This window comes from Peromyscus maniculatus, chromosome 4 (genome assembly GCF_049852395.1).
Source record: "Peromyscus maniculatus bairdii isolate BWxNUB_F1_BW_parent chromosome 4, HU_Pman_BW_mat_3.1, whole genome shotgun sequence".
In the NCBI taxonomy this organism is placed as follows: Eukaryota; Metazoa; Chordata; class Mammalia; order Rodentia; family Cricetidae; genus Peromyscus; species Peromyscus maniculatus.
Genome location: NC_134855.1, coordinates 22,267,008 through 22,294,041, shown reverse-complemented (window position 1 = coordinate 22,294,041; position 27,034 = coordinate 22,267,008). Strand labels below are relative to the sequence as shown.

Genomic DNA, 27,034 nt, shown 5'->3' with positions numbered 1-27,034 from the left:
AAAGATGGGTTGTTCAGTAATATGAAACAACCATGTAGTTCCATGAACTGATGAATATCTCTCTTCAAATTCATGTCTTCTGACAACTCATGGCCTTCCCTATGATTTCTTATCTACTCTGTTTCATTTTCCTCAACCTTGCCACACAAATCTCTGACCTTCCTCTTGTTATGAAAAGCACTTCCACGTCTTACAATCACCATATAAGTCAAAGTTGTGGTATAAGCTCTTCTTCTATGAATTTGATTTCATCTTTGATACCTATTGAAAATTAAATATTCTTCTGTCCTTCAGAAATTAACTTTACACCACTTACAACTTAACCAGAAAACACCAGACAACAGTAGAAAATGGGTTAAAAAAACTTAATAAGGCATTTCGCAAAAGAAGATATTCAATCATATAGCACACATTTGAAAGTTTCTGACTCAACCAGGGCATTGAGTAACTGATACCAAGATTGCAACAGGGCAACAGTTGTTCTCATACACACTGCTCAGAGTGTACACCAAATTTACATAATTCTGTAGGAAAGTGGTGGGTATTGTTGATTATGACTGAATTGGCACACAATTTATAATCCAGGGATCCTACTTCTAAGATACAGCCTTACCAGAAATTTGATGGAGGCTTACCCTAAGTTATTTGTAATAACAGCTGAAGTAGCATGTATAGAAGCAGCCTTCAAATGGAAAAACAAACAAACAAACATCTGCTCTGATGCAAATTGAGAAATTGTGCTGTATTTCCTATCTGTGAATATTATACTCAGATGGAAACACAAGGAGGCAAGACTGCAGCTCAGCACAGCATGGATGAATTAGTACTACAATCTAGGAACAAACCAGGTACAAAAGGTCTATATTTGCACATATTTTGAACTTCTATAAAGAGTCAAACTGGACAAAGAGGTTATATTTGTAAAGTTGGTAGAATTTGGGATGGGAAGGTCTATCCTCTAAATATTGGTGTATCCTCCCAATTCACAAGTTATTAAATAATACCAACTTGTTGAATAATACCAAGTTGTTAAATAATACCAGCATTAAGAATGGGGACATTGGGTCGGGTGGTGGTGGCTCACACCTTTAATCCCAGCACTCAGGAGGCAGATGCAGGCAGTTCTCTGTGAGTTCATGGCCCACTTGGCCTACAGAGTGAGTTCCAGGAAAGGCGCAAAGCTACACAGAGAAACCCTGTTTCAAAAAACCAAAAAAAAAAAAAAAAAAAAGGAATGGGGGCATTCATTGGGAGACAATTAAGGCACAAGGATTCTTCTCTTATGAGCAGAATGTATGTGCGTGTTTGAGCATACACACAAGTACACACACATACACAATATAAACATGATATGCTTGATTTGTTTAGTGTTGTTTTTATGTATATGATTTCAGAGCTGACCACTTGGTATAATCAACTAGAGGGTTTATCCTTGAATATTTCTCCTGCTCTCAGCATGTTTTAGTTGTCTGTCATTCATTGTCTATAGTTCGACCCCTTAAGATTTTTCCTTCCTTGTTAGCACATCTATCAAACAGCAGAGAACGAGTGGTCATGGGGTGCCCATCCCCAACAGAACCAGCACAGCTCTTACACCCAAGGCTCAGAGAACACTGTCCGAAAGGGCAAATGGCTGTTAGGAGCTAGAGGACCAGGAAATCTGCTGTGAGAAAGTGTCTCCTGGAAATGACAAAGAAGGTACATCTATAACACCTCAGCACTATGGTTGCCTAACAAGTCCTGGAGAACCATACGCCAATTTTTAAATTAATTTCAAGATACAAAGTAACTCCAGCTACTTATGATTTGTGCTGTTATTGGTATATATGCATTTTTAAACCACCTTTCAAAATGTGTGGACCCACTTCCCTACTACAAACTTTGAAATTTTCCCTTCAAGATTTTGAAGATTTTACTTCATAAGCGACTCATTGATTTTCATTGCTCTATTCACTGTCATTTTGGCTGCTATCATGCTCAATTTCTAGAAACTTCCCTCTCTTTTACCTCACTCTTTAAGTCTTAGCAGTGATAATTTTAAGTCCCCTTCCCCCTTACAATTGTCAGTTTCTTCTGTGATTGACACCTTTAATTTTCTCCCTGTCTCTTTCATCAGCTTTATATTCACAGACCACACAGGAGAGTTACATAAGTCTAATTTTAAATTAGCCTAATTTTTCAACTCCAGTTGAGAATGAAAGCAATTGGACAGCAAGAGGGTAAACATTTGTTAAAAGAAATTTGATAATGGGTAAATCTAAGTCAGCCATATCCCTAGTTCGTTCCCACGACATCATTGGATTTAGATGGGAACTGCTCATTTTTCCCTTCATTTGTTTGACTGACGGTGTCATGAGAATTTGACTCTACAGACATGTTAAATGAATGACAGCCAGCGGCATACTTAGAGACTAGTTCCAGCAACTAAATCCCTTAACAAGAATTCAATATAAAGCCGAATAAACATTTTTAAGATTTTAAAATTTTATTTATATTTTGAATATGTGAGTATTCTGCCTGCATGTATGTATATGTATATGTATATGTATATGTATATGTATATGTATATGTATATGTATATGTATATGCCTGGTGCCTCAGAGGCTAAAGAAGACATTGGATGCCTGGAATAGGAGTTAGAAATGCTTTAAACTGCCATGTGGATGTTGGGAACAAAACCTTGGTCCTCTGTGATAACACCAAATGTTCTTAATTAGCCATCTCTCTAACTCCCTTATTTTTATTTTTAATGGGAAATAAAGTCAATATCTGAGACATTGCCCATTGTTTCATATCCACTGAAGAGAGCAGAGTGGGGAGGGACCCTGCTTAAGAGCAGAACGTGAGGCAGTCACAAAAATCTTCAGATACTACGTTCTTAATTCTGAGTGCATAAGGTAGATTCTGTTTTTATAAACTTGAGACAGAAGCTCAGAGAGGTCAAGTAACTTGCTAGGGATCATCTAACATGGCAAAGATCCAGCCAGTGTCCGAAAGCCTGCCTGTATGATCGCCAAGCTCATGGTCTTTCTTCTCTGTCCCTTGTCTCATTTCTGTGAAGGTTAATGAGACATGCTTGCATACTAAGAGTACATGGCTGCTGATTACTTGCAGAACATTTTAAAACACAAGTTTTATTGGCCTCCCTTTATTTTGGTGCTCAAGATTTAACATCTAAATTAAGAAGACATTATCTTTCTATCTCCTGTAACGCACCACTTTCACAGCTATCCATCAAATCAGCTGGAAGTCCTGGTTGGAAATTCCTAGAGACCACTGAAAACGGTGTTAAATTTCTTTTCATTAGTTCCCTTCATTAGCTTCAATAACTGCATGTATTAGCTGGATCTCACATATATAGTAATCCTATAACTTATTAATGTTCAGAATAAAATTCAATTGTCACCTTTTTTAATACAAGTCTTGATTGCATAATCAAACAGAACAGCTACTTAGGATTTTAAATATAACTTATTACTATTGCATTTTTTCCCCAGTTGATTTCTTGCTTATAACCCAAAATTAATAAAAAAAAATCTTAAGTCACTTACTTATATATAGAGAAACATGATATATAATTAAAAATAATTTAATTTTGAATTAATAGTGTACGGGGGAATAAACACTTTTGCTATAGACAATATTAAAAAGCTAGAAGATTGTTAGAAATAAAATGGCATCCTTAAAGTCGCTTGAGTAAAACTCATCCTACAGATAACTCTATATGAGCTACTAATAGAGTCCATATTTCCTTATCTGGAAGTACCTAGCTTTAAGATTTAGAACGAGTTACAGTATGACAATGTACTGAAGTGGGCTTTTTAACAGTCCTTGCATGTCCTGGAAACCCTATTTCATCCCTCTTTTGCTGTCTGAAGAGTCACATCATGTGTGCAAAATGTGCTCATCCTGGACTCTAGGGGCCCACATGAGGATGACATTATGATGAATGAGGTTGGATCATTGATGTCATGTAAACATGGCTTGAAATACAACAACCATAGCAATAGTGATGATAATATCTTAAAATATTTAAGCCTCCTTTCTAAAGAAAAAATTCCAAAACAATTTAAAGCATACATAAAATAACGCCGGTGGACCACTCTTGAGCAGAGTGCTGCCTGGGGAAGTAACAAGGAGAAAAGAGTTATCTACCTTTGCTTGTCCAGCTTTTGTAATGGCAGGCATGTTGAAGAGCTGACCAGTGTAAAACTGCACTCCACTGAACAGGATCACCGCAATCGAGTCTCCTTCCTCCTCGATTACTTCCAGTATGTCCTCTGTCCTTAATGTCTCTTCCCCCTAAGTCAAGTTCAGTGCAAGTTGACAGAATGACAGTAGCAAACATGTCACTCCATATCCACCAATGTCTTTCCTTCAGAATGCAAATGAAAGGTGACTATGTTTCCCCACGCCAATGCTCTTCAGAAACCCAGCAAAAGAGCAGCATGGGGATAGAGTTGGTTACAAAGACAAAAAATAAAATGCTAAAGAGGTTTCATTTAAGTGCCGATCTGCACAATCCTATATGCTCCGTTGTACTTCAGTTTTCAACTAATCTTTACAATTTACAAACCTGTAAATAGTATTCCCATTATCTTTATCTTAAAAAAATATCATGAAGTCCTTTAAATATCTTTTAGCAAAGCTGGAGATTCACTTATTACACTTATCAAGTTAGTGGTACTTTTTCCAGTGAAAACTCCCTTACACACCTTTCAACTGAGTTTTGCCAAATGGACATTTCAATTATTATAAAATTTAATCTTTTCCAAACTAATGTAAAGATAAAGACAAACATGAAGAAAACAGATCAAAATAAAGTATCAAGGACAAAGTTTCTCTAACCTCCTCACCACAACTAATGATTGGAAATTGTCAGTGAAGTGAGATTCAATCTTGAAAAAGTAACTTGAGCTGTAAGAAATCAGATAAGCATCTGCTTAGGGGTGAGCGGGTTTGATGTCTATCTAACTTTTCTACAAATCTTCTCTTGTAGCAAACATGATGTAAATTTGGGTCCAGTGCATGCTTAATTGCCTTAATATCATGTAGAAAGCTCATTAAAATAATCCTATACTATCCTTGTATATAAGTTTTCAATTTCTTGCTATTGGCCAAAGTCTCATGTTAGAAGACTTGTATGAATGAGTAGGGGTGTGTGTGTGTGTGTGTGTGTGTGTGTGTGTGTGTGTGTGTGTGTGTAGTTTCTATTAGAAGACTCCTAGGGATTTTTTACCAAATAAGGAAACCACTGATATTGAAATTTCTGTTTTATTAGATATATACTTTTTATAAATATAAAGAAAGAACTTATTAATCATAAAAATTATACTTAGGGAACTGGCAACTTAAAACTCTTAAAATTCTAATACAGTTTGACAATAACAAAAAACAGACTAAAGAGAGTACTGCAGAAACTAACATGTAATTTATTTGGCTAAAGGATTACCATGAATCAAATTAGAAATAAAAGTTTCAGTGAGATAAAGCTCTCATTCATGTTGATTTGAAACTATTTACTAAACAGCTGGTTAAAGTGGACCCAGAGGATAAAGCATGCTGGTCATATCTAGCCCTGAATTTTGGTTTCTGGTGGCTATATTCGTTTATGCTAGAAACTACCCATTTATGTAACAACTGTGAAAACAGATACTTCTTACAGATTTGAGACTCTTTTATACCATTAATCCTTCATACTGGTTCCTACATACACTGTTATCCCAGACTCTTCAACTTATTGGCTCTAGAAAACTTACTGTGTCTCACGTACAAGAAAAAGTTTGATACATTGAAAAAGAACATGAAATACAGTCTCCAAACAATTTCCCAATGATCTCTAGTCTTTGATTTTAGTGGGATCCACCAGCAACTATATTTGAAATTTAAAGTGGTATATCCAATTTGTCATCCCGTTCTCACCCACTTGACCACTATGGACTCCATTGGCATAAAAGGAAAAATTCCTTGTCATATATCTAGCTCTTGAAAATGAAGATAAATATACTTCCATTTATTTTTTATTTTAAACAAAATGATCTAATAGTAAAAAATGCATTGGTCTCTTATGCTTTCTTAGAAGCTGCATCAAATCCATGAAGATAATACATTTCTGAGGGAAATCAATGTGCATTAAGTAGAAGTATAATGAACATTTCTTTCTTTCTCAGATACCTCTCTTGGCTTTATCATCCGCATACTTTTTCCAACATCAAGTCCATGAAGTTGAATCTGTGACTCAATAGCATACTGAAAAAGAAAGAAGTTTTACTCATTAAATTAAGTCCAAAGTACAGCAGTCCCTTAATATAACTCCTCTGAAAATAAATAATAAAATACCAATGAAACCAAACCATTATATTAAACCACATGTCAAAGGTAAAGTGAATGACTACACCAGAGAGGATCTTCTTAACGTAATGGAGCAGGAATTGGGGCACTTTTTGAAGTACCACATACTAAAGGTGATCAAAAGAGCAGAGTAGCTTTTAGAGATAAGGAGGTTGTTACAGTAAAACTCACCCAATGCAAATCACAACTGGGGCTTGCAATGTACCCAAAGAGAGGAGTTTGCAGCACCTGGCTTGAGTTAGGATAAACTAACAACTCACCCCAGGAAGAGTCAGGCACCAGACAGATCACATTTGAAACTCCATAGAGAAAATCAGATATGCATGTGGCCAAATAACTAAGAGGAGCTGGAATTGTCTTCAAGGTAGCAAGGTCTTAATCTTGTTTTGATTTTTTTTAGTAAAATATCATTTGTTGGCTTAATAGAATTACACGATTTAAAATTACAAGATGTAGTGTAGAGTAATAAAATAATTTAGGAGTGAAGTTTCTTTGAAACTAAATGAAAAGGTTTTATCTGTGTATGGATCTGGAAGAATCATGAGTATCTGAATGAGTTACAAGAAATCCTTGAATCTTCTCTCTGTGTAAGGCTGTAGTTATACGTACATTTTTCTGTGTGTGTTCACATGCACATATAAAAGCCATTGGTCAATGTAAGGTGACTTCAATGATCTTTCTATATCTTGTGTTTTTGAGACAGGGTCTCTCATTGAAACTGAAACTTTCTGACAAGAGAGACAGGCTGTCTAGCAATCCTCAGACATCCTCCTCTCTCTCTTGTCTCCTGTTCTGGGACTACAGGTCCACACAGCTATACTCAGCTTTTTTTGTGAGTGGTAGATAGCCGATTTAGATCCTTATGCCTTACAGCAACCGCTTTACAGACTTAGCCATCTCCCTGCATTAGCATTTTGTAATCTTTAATATTTTTTCATAGAAAGGAATCAATAAGTATTGCTAGCATACTATGACAAAAGAGATGCAAATACACATTCATATGACAATTTAACATTGCTAAAGGGTTAAGCAGTGGAGTTTTTATTGATTTGATTTTAGAAAACAGCAACAGGAATTAATAAAACATTTATAACCACACTTGATTTAGGGAACGATTTGCTCAACATCTTTAAAAAGACTAATAAATCAATGTCCCCATTCAGTCCTTTCCTCCCTGAACACATGTTTTACTTGAACAAAAGAAATAAATCTCGTATCTAGGAAAAAAAAAAACTTAAATCAAAAGCACTTGACAGATCTTTTTTAGTCAGCTTACTTTGGAACTACTAACGAATAAACATTCAAGTCAGGAAAATGATACGTCCCGCTAGGAAGAGTAGAAAGAACATAAATATAATTTGAAGAAATCCTTACATGATCAGAAGGGAAGGCTTTGGCCTCTAGAAGAATCTTGTGCCGCTTTGGTGTAGGCTTAAAGAATGATAACTACAATGAAATAGAGTTATTGAGAAGCATTAACACACAATTTACTCATTCACTCCTTTATGCCACACTTTCATTTTATAAGCTCCAACATTTTAAAGACATTAATTAATTAAACATCTAAGATATCTGACAGGGGTACCTTTCCAATTAGCCTAGTTTCCAGTGAATTATGAAGAGGGAAAAGATATTGGCTCATTACATTTATCAATGGAAAACAAACTCAGAGGAAAATGTGAACCAGATAAAAACATATTCTAAGGCTTTACCTAAATGTTAATTGAAAATTTATCTCCTTAAACATTAAAGGTAATTTCTCTAGAGTGAGGCTGAAATAGCTTGTTCTGTGCGTGTCTTATTTACATATCTTACTCTGCCAATTTGGTTTCCTTTATCACTGGTTGTCTGGTTGTTTGCTTTATGGAGTTTTGGTTTAGGTCCAGCTAAATGTGCCTCTGCCCTCACATGAAGGCCCTGTCCATCTTAGAGGCACCAGCCAGAAATATACTGCTTCTTCACAGGCCCTTCCATTTCTTCATGAAATCCCTGAACAATAAGCTTGGCCCAGATTTTAATATAGGCAACACCTTTCAACAGGATGCTCATTAATGGCCAGGTGCTAAATTAATTTTTACATATTGAATCACTGAGTCCTGCACATCTATGAGGAAGATACTGTTGTCCTTATTATTACAAAGAGAAATACTATTTCTCAGAGATACTGAGAAGTTTGACTAACATTAAAGAGACACTAAGCAATTAGTTGGGAGTCAAAACTAAGGATGTATGAACTTTTAGATATCATTCAAAAACAGATTCTTGCATGTTCCCATCAGAGTGTAACATTTATTTTGTCTTTTTCTCTCTGTGTATGAATAAACCACAAAGGTACTTAACCTGTGGTGTTTTGTTATACAGCTCTTTTGTACTAATAACTATGATCAATCATACTGTGATAATGGTGAAATACATTAGGTATAGTTGACTTCTGCAACCAAAGGTGCATTTTAGATTGATGTTAGAAACCACTGACTTTTTTTTTTTCAGCATAGGGAAGCATCCTTTCTGAGAGGCTCAGAGCTTGCCAGTGAGTGTTCTTATGGAACAGTTTTTTCTTTCAAGTGCTATTACTATTTTTCCTTCTGCTCTTGATAAGAACTCATTACTCTAAAGCTCTTTGTAAGAAGAAACTCTTGCACAATTATGAAGGAATGATGTGGTCATGGTCTAGAGTTTCTTGGTGAAAATATAAATAATCTCACACATTAATGAACAGTCCATCGGAGACTTATGAATTTAAGATAGAAATATATCAGATTATGCAAATAAGAGAACCCAAAACACAGATGGAAAAGAAACCTTACCAGTAGCAGATGTAAATTAACAGTCAAAGCATTCATTAGAACTATTTCTTTCGCATGGGCTCCTGGAAAACAATTATTAAAAATCCATCATATTTGAGGTTTATCTTGTTGGTTTGGAATGTAGTTTGAACATGAGGCTGGGGCTTTATTTGATCATACAATGTTATTATTGATATGTCATTATGAAAATGGAAGTTCCACACCTGGTCCATTTACCAAATTATACCTGAACTTCCATACATGTAGACAGTTAAAAATTGTATTTCTCTCTTGATGTTATGAATAACAAAGCCAAGATAATACTCATTTCTATGACTCACAAACTCGGAGTGGTTTATTCTGTTATCAGTTGGCAAAATCCCCAGAGAGTACTTTTTAATGTGTGTACATTTTGAAATTAAACTTTAAAGCTGGTTGTTCCTGTCATGAAGCTAAAGTGCACCTTTGGTAGCAGAAGTCAACTCTGCCAGATATATCTCACTGTTACCACAGCAAGATCAGTCCTAGTTGTCAAGACGAAAGAGCTACCTGAGGAAATACCACAGCTTAAATACCTTCATGATTTGTTCACACACAGGGATAAAAAGACAAGGTAAATGTGTACCATCTGATGAAAACATAAGCAAAATTAAGAAGTCTATTACCTACTCACCATGGGACCTGGCTCTGAAGGTTTGAGAACTGGAAGGAGACAGGAGATACAAGCCTATATTTGTCATTGGGACACCCCAGAGAAGCTTCTGCAACTTCTGTGCTTCAACTTTCTAGATATTTCTTTAAAAAACACCAACTAGATCTATTTAAGGGAAATTATTTCCTAACCAACACTGAGGAAAATATCTATCACAAGGTTCATAAAGCTGTAAGAGAAAATATATAATGCTGGTCTTACTTTGGTCTACTCACAGGCATAATTATAATAGAGTTCCCTTTAGAAACACAGTGGTCAGTGGGATAATAAGTCCACTAAATTCTAGGGTAAGTGGGCTTGGAGTGAGGTTATTGGAAATGAGTGTTTAACTGATGAACTCATATATTATCATAGCTATTCAAGGAGGAGCCTGTGTTTTCCTTTGGTCAGAGGCAACTTGTATCTGCTATCTGGATTTCTTTACTTGTTATACAATTGGTGAAGAAGTAGTGGGTATTAAAAGACATCCTTGATCATTTTAAGGGCGATCAGGTCTGAAGTCAAGGGGCCAGGAAAACAATCTCCATCTACATGTCTAGACATAGTAAATGGACATGATAAGCTTACTTCACATGTAACAACATGTGTCTTCTCCTACATATGAAATATATTTTGAAATATTCTATGAAAGTAAATATCATCAGCTCTATCCTAGTTGTTTCTCTGTACTGCGGTATGATTCTTTTTAACTATTGCTTCTGAAATAAAACCCTATTCTATGGTATCTGTCTTGACCATATGATTGATTCTCTGTCATTTGTAAGTATTTATTGTGAAAACCACTTATTAAAAAACTTGATGTAGAAAATAGGAGAGAAAAAGAAAGAAAACAATATGGCAAGAAAACAATTAATGGGGGAAAACATTTTAAGATAAATAAAAATGGTAAGAAAACACAATAGTTGTCAGATGAAAACCAAGAATTGGAAGAGATTAATGGAGAGCTTTTATATAGAAACCCAGACATTTATTTTTGCTTAAGCATTACATATTTATTAAAACTACCACTTTCTGGGAAATGTTGGTCTGTCACATAATACATATTTGCTTTCTGAATATTTCTGGCATGGGTAAGTTCTGACCCCACAAGCATATCTACCCCAGACATGCTGGTCTAAACCAATCTCAGCTTATTCTTGGCAATTCTCCCTCATTTTCAAGGGCACACTCACTCTTGAACCAATTCTTTGTCAATAATCTCTCATTACTTTGAGTGATTATTTATCCCCACACCATTATCCCTTCTTTGACTACTACATATGGAATTCACCAGAGCACTTTCCTGAATGCCATCCTAACCTACTGCTGAGCCCTGTCCAAAGACAAGACCCATTTATTTAGGATGCAAATGTGTATACCCAGGTACACCCAGGAGGGATGCTAGAATTAAAGTCTTGAAACACTAACAGAAATGTTTACTGTGAGTATAACTAAAGGCACTTAAGAATAATTTATTCTTAACCTCACAGCAATGCCAACTGAACTAATTTTTAGTTTATTTTCAAAAGAAAGTTTACCTAATTGACCTCATGGGTTCAAGTCTACCTCTGAACACAATATTGTTCTACACAATTTCAATATTCTCTGAGAGATAAATGGTTTAAGTTAAATGAAACTCTTTCAAGTTGCCTCTCCTTGTTCCCTTTCCTGTCCTAAGAGCCTTCTTTGAATTAATGAGGAAGCATCATGACCTAAAATTATTCAGAGCACAGTTTTTTAGAAGCTTCCTGAAAGCTTAAGACTTGGGAGGCTCTACCCTTAGGGGACCACTTGTGATTTTCTTTGATAAATGTCGAAATTGGAGTTGCTTCATCTGAGATGAGTGTTTCCCACTTGTTTTTGGCAACTCAATATAAGCACTGCCTTCTTCTATTGAAGCCTGGCAAGGAAATAGTTATGGAGCCATTACTATTCACTGATACTTTTTAATTTCAGAAATGTTTAAACAGCCACTCCTGGGAGTTTCAAGTGAGCTGAACCATTAAAGACTTTGTTCAGAAAGTGCATCGGCACTTTGAAATCTGCAACTTACATTATTTCCCACAGCCTTCTTAGCCATGAGATGAGAAATCTATTGTGGGTTTCCTTCATTATATCAACATGGAAACTGATATCCAAATAGAACTAACCCAAAGTCTCACAAATAAGAATAAATTTTTTTGTTCAGAATTACATTTGGAGGCACTGTTTATGAGACATTCCCCAAAAATCAAATATGGGAGACCCAGGTTCATAACCAATTTCCTTCTTTGTCTCTCCAATCCCAATATAATATCAAAGTTTTTGCAAGCTGAGAAGAGCAAGTCCCCCAGCTGCTTACTGTCTGGTAAGAGAGTCCACTTGGACTGTCATATCCTCTTCCCTCTCCTTTATTAAGCAGATGCAAATGCTATTGTGCATTTGATGTCAGAACTGTAATTAGGCAAAGCCCCAGGGAATTTTTCTAGTTACAAATTTCTATGGCCCATAAAGACGGCCAGAGCATGGAAGAGGGTCTGGGACAGCTGAGGCAGATCACCTGAGAATCATTGCTCCTCTCATGGTCAACCACAGTTTCATAAAGGAAATATGTTCATATTACTCTTTTAAAAGATCAAATGCATGCATCTAACCCTTGGTGATTTTTATGTATCTAGGGGAAGTAGACTTAATAATGATCCTAATAATATTCTCCAGCACATCTATTTCTAGCATCTTGATAGTATGACATTAATTATAAGGGAAAGTTACCCCATGTCCCATGTGTTGTGGAATTGCTGGCTCTATACAAAATATTTTATTAGTAGTTTTTCTTTACATTCAAAATTGAAAAATTTTGAATAAATATGGCTGATCACTCTCTTTCTCTTCCTGTTCATTCTAGAGCCATCAACATGTGTACATAATAACTGTCACCACCCTATTATTACTTCTTTTGAATAATCTTATGGTAAAGACTATATTTTCAAGTGACCAGACGATTCAACAATGACCAGAATAAGACATCTATTTCTGCTTATATTTAGTAATGAAAAGTAATTTGGCTTTTGCTACACTTCACTGTTATTTTAACTATTTCATGATTTTAAGCCATGTCATCTTCTGGAGACAGTTTGAAGTTACTTATGATACAATATAAAGAAGAATAACGAAAATTACAATAAAGCTGGAAGCATGGCACAGTGATAGAGAGCTTGTCTACTGCAGGGAAGGCCATGGGTTCCATCTGAGGATATATATACACTCACATATATGCATTCGAGTACACACACACACACATACACACACACACACACACACACACGGGGGGGGGGGGGAGAGAGAGAGAGAGAGAGAGAGAGAGAGAGAGAGAGAGAGAGAGAGAGCAATGAAGTAAAGTATGTATAGAAAAAACAATATTTTGAAGTTGTTAACAATTTTGTTACTTTAAATTTGGATATATTTTCCCTCTTAGAAACACTTTGAAAGCAAGGTAAAGGGAAATCATGTATGGCTTTTCTTTGACAAACACCATGAGAAAAATGTTAAATAAGAAGACATTGATTAGGATAAAACTCCCACACTAAGTTTCCAATAAATCAGGAGAGCAACAAAAATGAAATCACATTCATATTTTATATCATTCAGGTGAAACCAATTTCTTACCTAACCTTAAAAGCCAGCATCAGTCTGATTTCCAAACAAGTCACTTTTAATTGGCACAATAACATTCCCAATGCCTTAGTTCCTTCACAGAACAGGTAACCAACAGAAACCTGATACAAAAAAATTTGTCTCCCTGTCCTACCTTGGAAAGAAACTAACTTTAAAATGGATAGTTTATCTTCTCTTTCTGTTTTGGGGTTTTCTTTGGTTCTTTTCTTTGAATAAAACCAGACTCCTCTACTTAATTCCCAGGAATACTTACTTTGCTTCTGTGTAACAATTTGCCTTGTTTGTTTGTTTCTGATGCTAGTGACTGACCCCAGGGTCTAGCTAGATCTTGCTAGACAAGCATTCTGTCACTGAGTTAAGTTTCCAAGTCCCTGTAGTAATTTCCTCTTAATTCAAACATTCCATCCCTGAGGGAAACTCCTTTAAATTTGAAAAATTCTAAATAAAATTTTGCTAAGACTTAATGAGACAACTCAAAAGACTCAGAAAGTCCCTAAAACTTACCAGATCCACAAAGCCTTTTCTTTCCCCAAAGATTAATAATAGGCAGTAAAGATTACTGAAGAGAGTATACTTTCCAACCTATTGAGCTACCTGCAAGTTGTGCAAATAACTTCAAGGGTTCAGCTTTTGGGAGTTATTGCCTCTGAAATACTAGGGATATTTCACTGGACACATGAGTTACAGCAGAAAGCCAAGTATTTAACTGCTGTGGATATCACTCTATATAAATAAAGCACTGATTGGCCAGTGACCAGGCAGGAAGTATAGGTGGGACAACGAGAGAGGAGAACTGAGGAAGGAGGAAGGAAAGGGAGATTGCCTGGAGCCACTGCCAGGACAAGGAAGATGTAAAGTACCGGTAAGCCATGAGCCATGTGGCAAAGTAAAGATTAATAGAAATGGGCTGAATATAAGAGTGAAAGCTAGATAATGATAGGCCTGAGCTAATGGCCAAGCAGTTTAAATAATGTAAGCGTCTGTGTGTTTATTTTATAAGTGGGTTCCGGGACTGGCGGGAGCGGGAGAGAAATTCTCCAGCAACATTTAACTCTATAATAATTTTTATATAATATTGAGCCTTTGGGAAATTATTCATATATTTTATTGAGTTTCATATATACAAAATACTTTAGACATTTCAAGAATAATTATCTTTTATATGCCTTTTTACATAGAGAACTGAAACATCTCTATTTTAACTAATACAACATCCAAGTTAAAATGTGCAAAGAAAAGAAGAAATGTCTCATATGTTTGGCTCTTTATTCCAGGCTGTGACTTAGGTGGAGTCAGGAGAGATCATGTGACTAGATGATAGAACTGGTCATCTCACCTACTACCTCCTGTTTGGGCAGGGACTGGACACTGACCCTGAGAGCAGACCTGAGCACTGAGGGCATGGTAAGCTTGACCACGCTCTATGTCAACCCTCTCACATGACCTTGAGATTCCTTCTTGCTCTGCTGGGTTGTGTACTTTCAAATCAGATCATTAGAATATGGAAAGTGAATCTTATGCCATTACAACCAAAGAGTCAATTGTGGAAGTCCCAGTATATAGACAGTCAGCTCAAAGTAGGGACCTATGGCAGGTGTCACAAGTGGAGCACCAGAGGCGGGTCAAACTCCAAACCTATGTAATGTGAACGAACTCTGGGAAGCTGGTGTCGGAATTTAATCAAATGATTGTTAACATAGTCTCATTGTCAGGATTGGTTTCCAGCATTAGAAATGCATCAGAACATGAATCACATGACACTGTATAGAATTTACAAACCAGATAAAGCTGCACAAAGCAGAGGTTAATTAATGTAGCTTCTTCAAATTTAAAAATGTTCTAGCATTTTTTTCTTTTCTAAGCAACCTGAATCTTTATAGCCCTTTTTTTTTTCTCTCCTTACTGTTGGAGCACATTTTTAGGTTTCCTAGTGGCTTTACCCAGCAGGTCTGCATAAAGAAGATGCTTGGACCACGGTCCTGAGTACAGGTGTCTGAGATGGTCTGCACTTGACTGTGCTGGGGAGAGGTCATTTGCTACACCCCTTTGGCATTCCTTTAAATACCCTAGGGCAGAGACAGTCAGGCTGATGAATTAGGATCCAGGCCCTCTGGAGGCTGTCCTGTATTTTCTGTCTGTTTCTCTCCCCTCTATCCTTCTGTCTAATATTTCCTACTGCTTCTACTCAAGAGTACTCTGGGGAAATGTGGGGGTGAGGGATGTCCCCCCACACCTTACTAATAACAGTGGAAGATGACTGCTTTAAAAATTTTGCTATCTTTATGTGACATAAATGCACTTATTGAGCAACAAAATGCTTGTACATTTAATAAGTTGCAATAGCCCTATAAACTTTTTAATGGTCAAAGGAAAATTATGTAGAGTTTATTGGCTTTATAAATAAGTCTCACTAAATAATATCATCTTACAACTTTCCTGGCCTGTCTATAAACATCCTAACTCCCCCTTTTGGGGATAATAAATACTAAACACAGAGTAACAAGATTAGAATGCAATTGTTATCTGAACAACAAGCTTACTACTAACACACACACACACACACACACACACACACACACACACACACACACACACATACACACACTGCACAGTCTATAGATAAGAAACACAAATCTCACGTTGAATTAATATACATGTTTATTTTTAGGTTTTCATTTGTTTATCTATTAGAAATTTCAACAAATACACATAGTTTTCAAAAATGCAGCCTCTTAGCTATAATAGAGACTGTTTCCTTGTGAGTTTCCTCCCTTGTCATGCACAGGGCTTCCTGACAGGTCAAGGGTGCTGCTTGGAGAGAACCTCATGGTAGAGCAGGAGATGCTGTGCTTCTAGCCTCCCTGAGGTCAGTTGCCCTTTGGCATCCTGGGATATTGGCTTCAAGATCTGAGATTACAGGTTGCCTACATACCCTACAGCTTCTTGTGCATGCTCTTAACGCAGTTCCCTCTCTCTGAGCCTTTCGCTTGCTGCCCCCAAAGCTGTACTTGTGAATTTCTGAGCCCTTTCACAGCAGCTATAGTTTTGGTCTGCGGAGGCACATATGCCTATATTGTTCCTGTCATCTTTCTGAGCCAGAGGAGGTGGGTGGTATTGTCAGCGTGCACTCAGTCTTCAGATTCTACAACGCAGCCACATGAAACCAAAAGAAATTTGCACATTAGAAACTCAATAAAATTGAAATGAAGTAAGGTTACTTTTGCTCACAATTTTTTAAACCAGAGTTAAATTTTTTGTAGTAGATAGCATGGAAATATAATTTTCAATGTAAAAGAGGATCATTAAGCTGGTGGTGCACTTTACAGTAAGGTGGTCCCACCAAGTCGATCGGCCAGGGGTTGGTCTCCTGTTTGAGCCTTTAGGTTTAAAGCACAGAGAAAGCACATAGTCTTCTGGTGAGTTCTAGCTGCTATGAAGAACGTGCTTACATTTATGTGTTATGAATTAATGTGTCTTAAGCTCGTTTGTTGAAGCCCTAATAATCCCCTATGTTAATTCAGAATAATTGAGGCCATACAGGTGAGGTCTTAATCAGGTATGACTAGCTTTCTTACAAGAAAGAAAAGTCACTTGGGGAAAATATGAAATTAGCTTGTGCAAGTCAGAAAGAGAGCCTGGTGGCTCTTAGATCAGGGCTGTTGGTTTCAGGAAAAAGGTGTCTTTTAAAGCCTCCCCATCTTAGACACTTGGTTATGGCAGCCTGGGCTGATGGACATGCATGCCATTCCTCTCAATGGGCCTAGTTTTCCCCTGCTTTCCAACCTGACAGTCTTCTCTTCAGTCTGATATAAGAGGAGCCTGGAGGCTACACACAGGGGCAAGAGGAACTGATTATTTGGATACAGTGGTTACAGTCTTTCAAGAGATCTCTCTTTTATTCCTATCTTTATACCTACTCCCCTATTGGATTGGCTGAATAATATCCAAGCCTTTGAAAGATAATGACCAGGGTAATAATGAAAGGGTTGTCACTTGTTTGTTTTTCCTCTAGAAGATAAAAATTTGGTTTATAGTGTATTTATAGATTTTTGTTTATTTATAATAAAGGAATTAGCAATCATCTTTCTGCTAACAGATTCTCCAAATAGCATGGACATCAATTGTCTTGGCTTTCTATTCTGTTCATTGAGAGTTTACATAATTTTTTCCAATTTGTTAAATAATTTCTTGTGTGATAATTCAGATAAAATGGATTTACATGCATATGCCTGGCACTTGGTCAACTAAAAACTTAGTTCCTATTGTAATATGAGTCACAATGACAAATTCTGGGCTTCCTTGTTTTTTTTTAGTGATCATATATATATTAATTTATGTTTGGCAGTCAGGGATGTTTTTGTCTTCATTTCTTTCTCACTACAGCCTTGGAACTTTTAGCAAAGGATCACAAATTATTTTTTTTGAGTAAATATTCTATTTCTTAAATTTTAATGGTTTGCCATAGCCTTTTGGCACTTGAGTCTGTCTTCTCCACTCTAATTCCACCTGTCATCCATGTAGACTGAATCACCTAGTTAGTTGCCCAGAATCAAATGAGACAAAAATAAAGACAGTTTTATACTTTCTAATAAGGGGGCCAGATTTTTAAAACCATTTGAAAACTGGGAATTTCCTAAAGTAAATCAAATATTTTCAGATAGCATATAAAAAGTGAAAAAGTATAACGTACCCTAAATTTCACATAAAATTTCAGTCAGTATTCAACCCAATGAAATAAAAAGTCAATTTACTATCCAAAAGATCATGAATTCTACCAATAGGATACAAAATTTAGTTTTGGAAACTCATTATGCAACAAAATAGAACCAGTCATATTACAGTTAAAGTTTTAGGGATGAATGGATGATTCCATGATTAAGGGCACATATTATTCTTACAAAATACCTAAGATGCCCTCCCAGTACCCATGTTGGATCTCTCAGAACTGCTTGGAATTCTAGCTTTAGGGGATTCGAAGGCCTCTTCTAGCTTCTGTAGGTACATCTACTCATGTACACTCACACACATACACACACACACACACACACACACACACACACACACACAAAGGGGTTGGGTAGAGGGGGAGACAGAGAAAGACAAAGACAGACAGAGACACACACAGAAAGACACAGAGACAGACAGACAGAGAGACTTAGTTACTGTTCTGCTGCTGTGATGAAATACCATGATGAAGGCAACTTATAAAGGAAAGCACTGGATTGGGGACTTGCTTATAGTTTCAGAAGGTGAGATCATGGCCATCATGGCATGTAGGGAGTCGCCATTCAAAGATGGCACTGGCTTCCTGGTAGCCTAGCTGTAAACAACTCCATATTTGGCTATGCTCTCGGGACTACGTGTCCTGTGACCTGCACATGCACGGGTATGGTAATTGACCTTATGTCCTCAGCCTATCCCGTGGCTCCCTGTGCTTGCATTCTGGTGGGACCCAATCACAGTACAGCACGTTTGCCTGATTCCCCATATAAGCAGCTGCAATTTAGTTCTCGGGGCCCCTCACCTCCCGCTCTCCCTTAACTAAGAGGCGCTCCAATAAAGTGTGATCTGAGAAGAATCCTCGAGTGGTGGTCCTTCTTCCTCGCTGGTCGAGGAGCTCGCCACAATGGCAGGGATCAGGGTGGCAAGCAGGCATAGTGCTGGAGCAGTAGCTGAAAGCTCACATCCTGATCAGCAAGTGAGAGCCACAGAGAGATGGGGCTTGGCATGTGCCTTTGAAACCTCAAAGCCCATCTCACAGTGACACACCTTCTCCAATAAGACCAAACCTACTCCAACAAGACCACGTCTCCTAAACCTTCCTAAACAGCCCACCAGCTAGGAACCAAACATTCAAATATGTGAGCTTATGGGGATCATTCTTATTCTAACACACATACACACACACACACACACACACACACACACACACACACACACACACAAAACAATAAAACTTTGTTCATTTGATTGTTAGTCAAGTTTAGGATGGGATCACACTATGCAGCTTGTTGGCCATAAACTTAGGACCCCCACACCTCCTCTTTGGTTTCTTCATCTGGCTCAGTCTTAATTTAAATAGATCACCAAGGATTAAACTGAAACAATGCTTTCAGAGCTTTACACTAAACATATTAATGATAATTAATGTTTATTATGTAACATTATAATATTCATGTATTTTTTTAATTATTTGTTATAAATTAATAAAATGTGCTTTTCTTTTTAGAAGGTGATAAAAAGGGGTTTCAAAGTATCTAAGGGGCTGAACATGCCTATAATCCCAGCACACAAAAGACCAAGCAAAAGTTGTAAGATAGCCTGGGTTACAGAGGAAGACTGTGTTAAAAATCAAGCAGAGACCCAGGAGGTCTGGGTTCAACTTAGTGGAGAACACGTGATTATTTTGAGGCGGGAACTGGGGCCCATCCCCAGTACCACAAAATAAAGAATTAAATAAACAAATAGATAATTGAAAGGACTAGAAATAACAGATATTTATTTTTATATTTTGTATATTGATACTATATTCTTCATAAAAACCTTGGATATAATATTAAAGGTACATATTCTTTTTACTTTTATGGATTAACATAGAAAATCATAATGTTAGTCAATAAGAGCTATCACTTACTTTTAGAGCTAAACTATATCTTCACAATTCTTTTGTTTTATACTTACCCACAATGTCCTTCATAAGGCCTACAATACTCTCATCCCCTGTAATCCAAGGGCGTTTCCCTACATCATGACCATAGGCTCCCCTGAAATTGAAAAAGGGACATAAAAATTTCTTAGTAGTGTGTAGTGGGTAGCTGTTCCAGCTTTGACCTGGAAGTACTACCCCCATTGAGGCTTTGGTAAGTGTTATGCCTACAAGGCAGGGCTGAGACAGGAGCCCTTAAGACCCGAGATCTGAATGTGCCAGCTCTCTTGGCTCCTGGATCCTGGATGCTGGAGGTAGATGGAGCAGAGTTTTCCAGAGAGCACCGCTGGACTGTGCTACACCTTTTCCAGACCCTGTATCCTATCCCTTCACTTGTAAGTCACCCACAAAATAAACCTCCCTTTTAACTATGTGGAGTTGACTTAATACTACAACCAATAGTAGTGTGGTGGTGGTGGTGGCGGCAGCAGTGGCGGCGGCGGCGGCAGTGGTGGTGTGTGTGACTTTGTTTTTAAATATTAGCTAGTAAGATATTTCCATGTGTACTATTTAGTCTAGAGGTAACATGTCTTCCACAGGCTCACGTACTGGAACAGGTGTTTCTAAGTTGGTGGCCCTGTTTTGGGAGGTAATAGGAGCTTTAAGAGGTAGAGCCTAGTTGGAAGAATTGGGTAACTCAGGGGCAAACCTGAGGTTTGTAGGCCAATCCTGCTTTGTTTCCTAATTTTGGCGATATATTGTGTACCCTAATAAAATTTGCCTGAAGATCAAAGAACAGAACAAGCCACTAGATTAAATATTATGCCAGGTGATGGTGGAACACACCTTTAATCCCAGCACTTGAGACCTCATGCCTCTCCTACTAGTACTTGGGAAGTCATATACCTTTAATCGCAACACTAAAAAGGAAGTAATAGGGCTGGGCAGAGACAGGAACTGAAGCCTTTTCCAGCTGAGGAGTCCCAGAGGTAAGATGTGGCAGTGGCGTGTTCCTTTGTCTGTCTGATCTTCAGGAAAATTTTATTAGGGTACATGATATATCACCACATTAAGTTTTATGAGGGTACACAATAGATCACCACACCTAATCTGCCCAAATGTAAGCCAACAGTCACTGCAACCAGTGTCACACATTCCCTACCATGGTGGACTGCATCCTCAAACCATGACTCATAATAACACTGTCACACATTCCCTACCATGGTGGACTACATCCTCAAACCATGACTCACAATAACACTGTCACACATTCCCTACCATGGTGGACTGCATCCTCAAACCATGACTCATAATAACACTGTCACATATTCCCTACCATGGTGGACTGCATCCTCAAACCATGACTCACAATAACACTGTCACACATTCCCTACCATGGTGGACTGCATCCTCAAATCATGACTCACAATAACACTGTCACACATTCCCTACCATGGTGGACTGCATCCTCTAACCATGACTCATAATAAATCATTCCCTCCTAAGTTTGAGTCTTCTTAAGCAGTTGACATAGTAACAAGACAAGTAACCAGTACACATATCTTTATAATGCTTAAGCAAAAATATTGAAATATAGCTTTTATAAAATCAAGAAGTGGTACCTGGGTATCTTATGTTTAAGATTCATCATTCTTTCATTGCTTATTATTTTTTTTAACTGTCATGTGGTTGGAAGATTATCCATGTGCTACTTCATTTTGTAAAACATTTTCCAGCCTAAGCTACTATGTTCTCTTTATTTTGAAATTTTCAAGACTATTAGAGCACTCTACTTACATACTTGTAGCCTACAGTAGTATCTATACAAAAATACACATACTAACTTATTTTGGGAGGCCAAAATCTATTAATGAGATAAAAACATATAAAATGACTATCCTTGTGATAGTATTTTATAGAAATAACAAAATTTAGCAACAATCAAAGTCAACACTACATTTTCACCTATCTTTCACTACATATCGCCTCTCTAGCAATTGAGCTATCATGTTCCAGCTCAATTTTATTATTGAAGTACATTTCCTCGAAGGTTTTTTTTTTTTTTTTTTTTTTTTTTTTTTTTTTTTTTTTTTTTGCGGGGGAAGGGAAATCAGAAAATACAAAAGAGTATTTCAGTGTTAAGAAAATGAGAAAGAATAATGCACATGAAAATGTGGAGGAAATTGAATCCAAGTCTGTGCGGGGACATCTAGAACGCTGTTGAATGCTCACGTCTTCCATAACACGGAAATGGATTGGTCTTAGGTGATGCGTTATAGACTAGGAAATAAGGCTGGTGCACATGCTTTTTATTCTAAGGGAAGTCAAGGTTTATGTCCACCTATTGAAATTCTTCCATCTGCCTGTGGTGAGCTGGGATGCCTTCACATTTGATGCTATGCTACCAAAAAAAAATTACATTCTGAATGTTTGATAGTTAGCTTTTTATCATATAGTATGAGTCAACTTCAGGTCTCTGCTGGAGGAAAATCACATTTATTAGAAGGTTCCAGGGGCTAATTTTCCACATCTGAAAAAGTAAATAAAAGAGTGACAATATGTTGTTTAAAGGGTTGGCAGAAAAAGTAAATGAGATAGCATATAAAAGAGATGGATGCACAATATTCCCTTGCTGACTCATCTCTTCTAATGTAAATCTAATGCTAAACTGCCTTCATCAACATGTGGTACATAACAGGAATCTTTAAGCTAATATTTCCATTACCATATAAACTAAGATGAAGGAGGAGGACTTTCTGTGTGAATAAACATAGGCTGCTAAGAACTAGGAGGAAGGAAAGGGCAATTCAATTGCTAGTTATTATTATTCATATTATTATTAGATAGCCTGCAGCTTGCTTCTCTGGACTCCCAATATAAATGTTAAAGACAAAAATCATTATCATTAAATGGTAGTTAAAGGCAGATACTTGGATCCCTTTTTTATTTTAATCACATAGAGCTCCCTGGCCTTTGCTGATAGCACAATATATCTTATTACATCTAGGTAGTAAAATTCTATGTTCTGCCTCAGAGAATTTATATCTCAGAATATTATGCCACCTACTTCTCACTCTGGTAGACACCATGGTAATAATCTTTAGGGATATGTTTCTCCCTGCAAGGCTTTTGGCATCTTCGTCTCTTTAAAATATTACACACTAAGGCTACTTCCTCATTTTGTCAGCCCACTAGCCTGGGGTAGTGAAATGTATTTAGAACGTTTTATCCAAATAAACCCAAAGTAAAGTGGCCTGTCATTAGGAAGAATTGATGTAGATTAAAGTGTGGTTATAAACATATGTGTTAGAGTTAGGAAAGTTGCTAGATTGTTTTCATTCAAAGTTGCTTAAAATAAGCTGAACACAGCTGCAATCCTTTACAAATGTTGGGAAAGAAATATAAAGAGTTAACCCATTACCACAACATTAATCATTGCCAGGAATGGAGTGTTTTGTGAGGTGGCCATGAGCAATATTTGCCTATGAAATCAGATTTCAGGATATAACATCTAATTAAGAAGTTAATAGAAACTTGGATTCTCTTTAAAATGGGGCCATATTTTACCCATCCTACAAAATAAGAAGTGGTCCTATTTTAGAAAGCTTGCCCTGTAAGTGAACAAATAAATTTTCAGAGCCTTTCTTAATGAAGCACAACTTTATCCATGACCCAATTGATAACTGGCTAACAATCTGTATTTGACTAGTGGAGATCTGTATTTTCTTATTCATGAGTCCCCCTCTTATTTAAAGGGAGAAATTCATAACTGAATAAAAACTATTGTAGGTGTCTTCAGGTGAAAGCTTCTCTGGGCTACTTAATCACTGCACTGTCCACAAACACACTGCCATGAAGTATAAATCCATGGGACATTTCTTTTTTAACTAATTCTACCTAAGCTGTCAATCTTTTACAAAAGTCCCTATGAAGGCATTACCATAGAAATAATTACTCCTGTAAAAAACAGAAGACAGCATCTATCTAGTAAATTTGAGAATACAGATGACTTAAATACCATGGTTCTAGGTTTCTGTCTTTGGAATGTAATGTATGTTTCTCAATCTACAATATACTCTTAGGATTGATGTTTTGCCTTCTAACTGAAGTTTATCATCATGGCTATTAATTAACTCACGTTACTTTCTTTTAAATAATGCAGACTGTCTTAGGGCTTCTTCTATTGCTGTGAAGACACACCGTGACCATGACAACTCTTACAAGAATAACATCCAATTGAGGGGTGCTGTGGGATGGTCTTTCTGTATGCTGTGAATATATGTTGCTCCCATTGGCCTATGGTAAGGCAGGATAAGAGGCAGGTGGGAAATCCAAACAGAGAGATAAGGAGAAGTAGGGTAGAGTCAGGGCAGACACCATCTAGCTGCCAAGGGAACGAGATGCCAGCAGACTGGTAATGCCACAGCCACATGGCAAAATATAGATGAATAGAAATGGGTTAATTTAAGATGTAATAGCTAGCTACCAATAAGCCTGAGCTATAGACCAAACAGTTTGCGACTAATATTAAGCCTCTGAGTATTTATTTGGGACCAAGTGGCTGCAGGACATAGGAAAAACTTCTGGTTACAGACGGAAGTCACTTACAGTTTCAGAGGTTCAGTCCATTATTATCATGGCAGGGAGCATGGTTACATGCAGGCAGATGTGCTGTGGGAAGAGTGGGGAAGTCCTACATCTTGTAGGCAACAGGAAGTTGACTCAGTGTCACACTGAGGGAAGCTTGAGCAAAAGAGACCTCAAAGCCTGCCCCCACAGTGACACACTTTCTCCAACAAGGCCTACTTCCTAATAGTGCCACTCTCTTTGGGGGCATTTTCTTTCAAACCACCACACAAACTGTTAGTAAATATTTATTAGAAAACATTCTCCCAAATCTTGTAAGCTGACAGCCTATCCTTTCTCATATACCATAGGATTGAAGAATATTAGTCTTTTTATTACATAAAAAGGACATTTTTCTTCATTTTTGAGACAATATCTTGCTCTATATCCAAGGATGTCCTCAAATATCCAATTCTCTTGTTTCAACATCCTGAGTGATGGGATAGTAGGCTTATGATACAATGTTCAGGATTGTATAAACTTTTTATTGATAATTATAACATAGCAATGAGTCTATGCTACAACTTTTCTGTTTCAAAATATTAGAATTGCCTAAATAATTTAATTTGACAGAACACATGTTAAACTATAATATAAGCTGTTCAGATCAACTTAAGAAATTTCATAAATGAAAATCAATTTGCAAAATAACAATAATAAGGATTGTTTTATGAGAGATAAAAGCTTTTACTAAACTTTGGGGAAGATGCAATTTTTTTCTTAAATAAGTGGAAATTGTAGAAGAAATACTTTGTATACAACTAGAGCCTAGACATATTTCTTCAGAAGTAATAGGTGAAAATTTAAGTCATCAGTGTGTCTGTATTAAGAGCTACAGAGTATAAACTAGTGGTTTTCAACCTTCCTAATACTGCAACCCTTTAATACAGTTTCTCATGTTGTGTTATTATTTGTGTTGCTACTTTATCACTGTTTTGCTACTGTTATGAATTCTAATACAAATATCCATGTTTTCTGATTATATCAGGCGATCTCTGTGAAAGGGTTGGTTGTTTGACCCCTGAAGGGGTCTCACAGGCTAATAACTACTGATTTAAACAGTGATTTAAGTCATGTGGGCAGAGGCTTGACTAGGACCCACAGCCTCATAAAAGGTTAATAAGGTGCATGCACCATCCATCACCTGTGACATGACAAGAAACAGTATTTGGGAAGCAAGAGCTACTTTCAGCAAGTACCAAGTCTTTTCATACCTTAATTTTGCAGAATTGTGAGATAAAACTTTTCTGACCTTTATAAGATTATCAGTCTCTAGTATTTTATTTTAGGATATAAAGCCCCTTACCAAAATAAAAAAAATATCACTAAGTGTTTTGACCTTTGATTTTTCTTTAGTATTAGTAATCAAACATGGTCATCCTAGGGTATAAGTTCAGTTACAGTAAAAAGTAGGTTTTGCTGTAGACAAATAGGCAGGATGTCTGCAGTGGAGTGCAAGAGAGAAGAATATGACATTTCCTGCCTTGATATCCACAGCTCTTAGTGATGTCTCATTTTGTCAAAGTGTATTGATAATTTTAACCCTATTGTTAAGATTGTGCTTTTTTTTTTGTTTGTTTGTTTTTGTTTTGTTTTTCGAGGCAGGGTTTCTCTGTGTAGCTTTGTGCCTTTCCTGGAACTTACTCTGTAGCCCCTGCTGGCCTCAAGCTCACAGAGATCTGCCTGGCCTTGCCTCCCAAGTGCTGGGATTAAAGGCGTGTGCCACCACTGCACGGCAAGATTGTGCTTTTTAATATTGTCTTTACTGAGACAACAAATTTTAATTCATATTAGACTATTTAGTAAACTTTAAGTTTTCATAGCAAAAGAAGCTATCAGCCTTCAGGATGGACAGCAAGATGAATGGTAAAAGATGTTTACCAGTTATACTTTAGACATTGTTAATATCTAGAATACATGAAGAACTTCAAAAATTGGATAACCCCTTAAATAACTCCACCCAAATTTGCTGATCAGTAAATAGCGTAGAGGACTGGGCAGTTCTGTAGAGGACTGGGCAGTTCTCATGAAGAAACACAAAGAGCCCACAAATATTTTAAATCCTGTTTCACTTACTCATCCATCAGGGAAATTCAAATAAAAACTACTTTGAGATTTCATCTCTTCCAGTTAGAATGGCCATCATTAAGAAAATATATGACAATTAATTGTAGTGGATAGCTCTTCCAGCTTTACCCTGGAAGCACTACCCCCAGTGTGGCTTCCAGTAACTGTCACACCTACCTATGACCTGGTCCTGAGGCAGGGCCACGATGGAAG

The 27,034-nt window shown here is 37.0% G+C and overlaps 1 protein-coding gene across 5 annotated transcripts in view; it reads right to left on the bottom strand.

Annotated features, from left to right (window-relative positions):
* Positions 1-27,034, bottom strand: part of Kynu (kynureninase) — a 139,115-nt gene that overhangs the window by 77,986 nt on the left and 34,095 nt on the right. For all 5 annotated transcript variants that reach the window (XM_076569376.1, XM_006974295.4, XM_076569377.1 and 2 more), the window contains exons 4-8: positions 20,164-20,246; positions 9,159-9,220; positions 7,726-7,797; positions 6,175-6,249; positions 4,156-4,302 (exon numbers count right to left, since the gene is read on the bottom strand). In XM_076569376.1, the coding sequence (XP_076425491.1) occupies positions 4,156-4,302; positions 6,175-6,249; positions 7,726-7,797; positions 9,159-9,220; positions 20,164-20,246 (439 nt within the window). The remainder of the gene's footprint in view (positions 1-4,155; positions 4,303-6,174; positions 6,250-7,725; positions 7,798-9,158; positions 9,221-20,163; positions 20,247-27,034) is intronic.